At 34.4% G+C, this 5,175-nt stretch overlaps 2 protein-coding genes across 4 annotated transcripts in view; one reads left to right on the forward strand and one right to left on the reverse strand.

The window, feature by feature from the left end:
* The first annotated feature begins 614 nt into the window (after positions 1–614).
* Positions 615–2,181, forward strand: LOC111476942 (vascular-related unknown protein 4-like). 3 transcript variants are annotated; one of them, XM_023120824.1, is made up of 4 exons: positions 615–997; positions 1,623–1,685; positions 1,856–1,877; positions 1,911–2,181. In XM_023120824.1, the coding sequence occupies exons 1-4, from the start codon at positions 638–640 to the stop codon at positions 1,973–1,975; spliced, it is 510 nt and encodes a 169-aa protein (XP_022976592.1). In that variant the 5' UTR covers positions 615–637; the 3' UTR covers positions 1,976–2,181. The 3 variants fall into 3 exon arrangements, with proteins under 3 accessions (XP_022976592.1, XP_022976593.1, XP_022976591.1); XM_023120825.1 differs by having other exon boundaries at positions 1,860–1,877; XM_023120823.1 differs by having other exon boundaries at positions 1,856–2,181.
* Positions 2,182–4,229: 2,048 nt separating this feature from the next.
* Positions 4,230–5,175, reverse strand: part of LOC111476899 (electron transfer flavoprotein subunit alpha, mitochondrial) — a 4,565-nt gene continuing 3,619 nt past the window's right edge. Inside the window, exon 8 of the mRNA XM_023120764.1 lies at positions 4,230–4,473. Coding sequence (XP_022976532.1) covers positions 4,396–4,473 — 78 coding nt within the window. The 3' untranslated portion in view covers positions 4,230–4,395. The remainder of the gene's footprint in view (positions 4,474–5,175) is intronic.

Genomic DNA, 5,175 nt, shown 5'->3' on the forward strand with positions numbered 1-5,175 from the left:
TTAAAATTTCTCATTGGTCCTCTTATATGAAAATTGTCGAAAAGTGTTGGGAGGAGAAACACAAGGGTGTGGAAATCTTTCCCTAGCAGACACGTTTTAAAAACCTTGAGGGCCCGAAGCATTACAAATAGTATCAGAGCCAGACACCGAACAATCCTCTAGCGAGGAGGCTATTTCTCGAAGGAGGGTAGACACGAGGCAGTGTGCCAGTAAGGACGCTGAACTTCGAAGGGGTGGATTTGGTGGGAGCTATTCAAAGGGGTAGACACGAGGCGTTGACCTATCATCTTTTTCGTTAAACAAAACGTTGACCTATTCAATCCCTGGTTTATATGTCATCAACTTGTACACAACTCAAACAGTTAAGATATAAATTTTTGAGCAAAACGTCAAATATTTAAAGGAGTCGAGACATGACAGTGTGGTTTAGTTGGTTCAGTTCAGCTCAATTTACGTGGCTCAATCGGTTCAGTTTGGTTCGGTTTTTGCTTCCCTCGTCACTCTTTTCTCTCTCTCAATTGCAAGAATAAACAAAGAAATGGGCCACAAATGCAAGTTTGGAACTATTATTTATACGTCCATTCTTCCCCTTCAAACCACCATTTTCAATCTCTCTCTCTCTATTATCTTCCATAATATGGCCAAAGAAAGCTCCGCCCATACTTCCCTCTTCCACGGCGGCGATCAGTCGTCGGAGGAGAGTGGTTGGACCATCTACTTTGAAGATTTCCTCAACAACCACCACCCTACTAATCAACCACCCACCTCCTTCTCTTCTTATCCTCCCTCTCCCGATCAAAGCTACCCCGTCGCCGATGCTGCCTCCTCCGTCGTCGACCACAAACTACTCGGCAACCACGACGGAGCCGCCATGGGTCCCGGGTTTAGCTGCAAGGATCATATCAACTTTTTCAAGAAGAGGAAGATGATCTATGAGTTGTTGGTTGACGATGAAGCTTTGGAGGACACTGCTAGCTCTCCTGTTAATAGTCCTAAGGTGTGTCTCACTATCCTTTACTTTCTCTAGCTTTATTTTTATCATTTGTGTAACGGCTCAAGCCCACCACTAGCAGATATTGTTCTTTTTGAGCTTTTCCTTACGGGCTTTCCCTCGAGGCTTTAAAACGCGTATGTTAAGGGATGGTTTTCACACCCTTATAAAGAGTGTTTTGTTCTCCTCCCTAGTGGAACATCACAATTTGCATCTCTCGAGATGGATAGAAACTTTCCAAAGCGATAGGAACAGTTGAGAACAAAGTGAACGGAGCGTTCGGGTTTAATCCTTTGATTTCAAGGAGGGAGTTGGTAGGCTTTGACTATTAAGATTAGGAAGAACTCTTTCCTTCTTGTCAGTGTTTTCACAGGCCAAGTCGGAATTCCTCCTTGCGCAAATGGAAACCAATCGTTACACAACTCTAGACACTCTAAGCAAACAACACTTCATGATTTCACGTTCGAACTTCTATAATATTATTTCTCGTCCATTTTGAGTCAAGTCTTAAACTAAGAAGAGCATTAACATCCCGATTTCAGTTTTATGTAAACTTTTGAGTTCAGTGATAATTCAACGATCTCGTGGGGTTTTTTTGTGACGGGTTTTCTTGGACGTGAAAAACATGCAGGTCTGTGATTCGAACTACTTCAGTAAAAACCCGAGGCACAAAGGGAAGCTCATAACTCCTCAGGTAAATACACATAGAAGTGGAAAGGAGAGAACTTTACCTTAAAGATTCAAACTTTTTCATTAGGGTTTTTAATTTTTAATTTTTAATTTTAATTATTATTATTATTATTATTATTATTATAATTATAATTATAATTATTACGAATAAAAATATATATTTTTTGTGGGCAGGTAGATGAGAGAAGAGACATAGGTGATTTAATTGGAATTGGCAGTGAGTACACAGAATTGAAGAAAAGAGGGCTTTGCTTAGTACCTTTTTCTATGATAATTAATTATATGGATCAATAATTCCTCTCTCTCTCTCTCTCTCTCTCTATATATATATATATATATATATCTATATATCTATATATATATATACTCTCTCTTGTTTGTGTAAATATTCATTTGATGAAGGGCTATGTGTTTGTATAAAATGTGTAATATTATTGCAATCAAATGAAGGCATAGCCGACTTTCGGTGTTATAAATGGTATCTGAAAAGGTACTGAACAGTGGGATGGCAAAGACGTTAGGCCCTTATGGGGGAGGAGGTGGATTGTGAGATCCTACCTCGGTTGAAGAGAGGAACGAAATATTCTTTATAAGGGTGTGAAAATCTTTTCCTAGAAGACACGTTTTAAAACTGTGAATGTGTCGAAATGAAATGGGTAAAGCTTGAAATTGTTGCGCAGTTTTTGAAGTGACTATATTAGTCATAGGGTAAAGGAGAAACTCGAAAGAAATTTACTTAATTTTCGCCTTGTTTATTTCGAAACGTGTCCAACAGTATTTGTAGGGTTGAAGAAGACTCGTTTTTATCCACTAGTCTAATGAGACTTGAGGTTCCCTTGAAACCCTATAGCACGACTCGTCATTCACTAAATCTTTTAAAATGTAGCCACGATTGTCACATTTTAAAAGCATAAAGACCAAAACGTAATGTTTTAAAAGTATAAAGATTAAAATGATACAAAAACATTTGTTACAATTGCACTTTTGAAGGTAGCGGATTTGCGATTGTGCGACACTCACTTCCCAGCAAGAAGTGAGTTAAGTCAATTCATTCTTGTGTTGCCTACGGCCAAGCGACGTATGCTCGAGCCTCTGGCCCCGATTCAAGAAGAAAGTTTTAGAAAATGGGGTAGAGAGATTTCAAAATGTTAAGGATATTTATTAATAAATTATAGTTTACTATATATATTATATTTGTCTTATTATCATAGGTATCTTTCCAGTTATTTCCATATCCTTGTAATTCATTTGATTATAAATAAGATAACTTTCACACCATTTAGGTATGGTGGATTAATCAAACATTCACACAAAAGATAGTTTTGAAAGCAAGATTTGAGAGACTGAAATTGGTATTATATGTGATGCAAGCAAAAATACGACGACAACAACTAACAGCATATAACTCTCGGGGATAGGACTAGAATCAATCAAAATAAAATAAACTCATTTCATTTGAAAAAAAAAAAATATATACTATTTTCATTAAAAAAAAATTGACATATATAAAATATAATTTACATAATGTTATTGGGAAAAAATGATTATTAATTTATAAATTATCCAACTTTAAATAAATAATATTCCTCCCATTAAGATGTGGAAGAATTGGTAGAATATTGGTAGTGGGATTTTTCTTTTTTAAAAAAAAGATAAAATAATTAAAGAGAAATTGAATAATTAATTAAAGTTCTTAAAAATCATTGACATTAATTTTTTTAAAAATAGAATTTTGGGTGAGGGGACTTCCTAACTAAAGGTAAACTATAAACAATAATTTGACATCATCAAATTCAAATTATTTATTTAATTATTATTTTAAGGGGAAGAATTTGAATAATTATTTTAATTTATTTGGGAAGAATATATTGGAAAAGAGTCTCCCAACTAACTCATCATTTTAATAAAAGAAAATTAGATTAAAATTAAAAAATTTGTGTGGTCTTTGTTCATATTATTTAATCTCACAAAAAAAAAAAATGTTGATTTATATATTAATGAGTGTTATGAATTTTTTTATTTTTTTATTTTCATTAAGGGACCATTTCTAAATATATTTTTTTTAAAAAAAATTGAGAAAAGATTTCAAATATATATTTTACAAAAAAAAAAAAAAAAATATGATTATTAGTAGTTTTTATCAATTTAATATAAATAACTTTTAAATATCCTCAACCAATGTCAAAATATAGCTTGATATCCAAGTCAATTAATAATAACATTTTGTTTAAATTATAAATTTGGTCCTTTAAAACGGTCTAATTTGTCCTCAAATTTTTTATTTTAGGTTTAATAAGTTCCTAAACTTTAAAATTAGATCTTTAAAATTTCGACTTTATATCTAGCTGTCCTAGCATTCATTTTTTTTTTTTAAATTAATTGATAATTTCCTTTTCATATTTAAAAGAATTTAAGATTGAAATTTATTAGACGTTTTTAAAGTTCAACGGATAATTTTTTTAATTAAAAAAAGCATATATTTAAATAACTTGAAATTTTCCTTATAAAACATTTTATAAAGAGAATATTTACATGCTTAATTTAATGATTTTGTGGTGAGGAAACCATCCTTTTTATTGATTTCAGGTCTATTACCAACCCTACGTGACTTGACATCCTTTTTGTATGTATAAATGACCAAAAGATTCAGACAATGGGATATATCCTTTTTCCACCTTTCAACGCCTTCCACCACTATTCAGCCATTGATAAAGTCACTTACTTTCGGGTAGCTTTTCGACCAACTCTGGTATAACCTCGAAAAGATCGCCAACGAGTCCATAGTCAGCAACCTGCATGTACATTTATATGAAGTATAAGGATGCATAAACTTATGACATGTTACACGAAATTGATTTTGAATGATTAAAAGCATGATATGGAGTAATATAAAACATGACAAGTGATTTAAATCATTTCAAAATCACTCTCAAGTACGTCCGTCTGGAAGTGTGTGTGTGGGGAGGGGACCATGATAAGTGATTTAAACCGTTTCAAAATCACTCTCAAGCACGTCCTTCTAGAAGAGTAAGCATGAGTGTGTTTGGGGAGGGGGAGATATGACAAGTGGTTTAACCCATTTCAAAATCACTCTCAAATGCATCCTTCCAAAAGAGTGTGTATGGGGGAGGGGGGAACATCACAAGTGATTTAAACCATTTCAAAATCACTCCGAACCACATCCTTCTGGAAGAGCAAGCATGAGTGTGTGTGTTGGGAGGGAGGAAACATGGCAAGTGATTTAAACCATTTCAAAATCACTTTCAAACACGTCCTTCCGAAAGAGTGTGTGTGTGGGGAGGGGGGAACATGACAAGTGATTTAAACCATTTCAAAATTACTCTTAAGTACGTCCTTCGGGAGGAGTAAGCACGAGTGTGTGTGTTGGGAGGGAGGAAACATGACAAGTGGTTTAAACCATTTCAAAATCACTCTCAAACACGACCTTCCGAAAGAGAGTGTGTGTGGGGGGGGGGGGGGGGGGGGGGGGGGGG

The sequence above is a fragment of the Cucurbita maxima genome, unplaced genomic scaffold, assembly GCF_002738345.1.
Source record: "Cucurbita maxima cultivar Rimu unplaced genomic scaffold, Cmax_1.0 Cma_Scf00003, whole genome shotgun sequence".
In the NCBI taxonomy this organism is placed as follows: domain Eukaryota; kingdom Viridiplantae; phylum Streptophyta; class Magnoliopsida; order Cucurbitales; family Cucurbitaceae; genus Cucurbita; species Cucurbita maxima.

Bases quoted from the DNA above. Each gene is read 5' to 3' on its own strand.
- LOC111476942 (XM_023120823.1), top strand. From the start codon at position 638: ATGGCCAAAGAAAGCTCCGCCCATACTTCCCTCTTCCACGGCGGCGAT. The intron at 998-1,622 runs GTGTGTCTCACT...AAAAACATGCAG, and splicing joins CTCCTGTTAATAGTCCTAAG to GTCTGTGATTCGAACTACTT. The intron at 1,686-1,855 runs GTAAATACACAT...TTTTGTGGGCAG, and splicing joins GGAAGCTCATAACTCCTCAG to GTAGATGAGAGAAGAGACAT.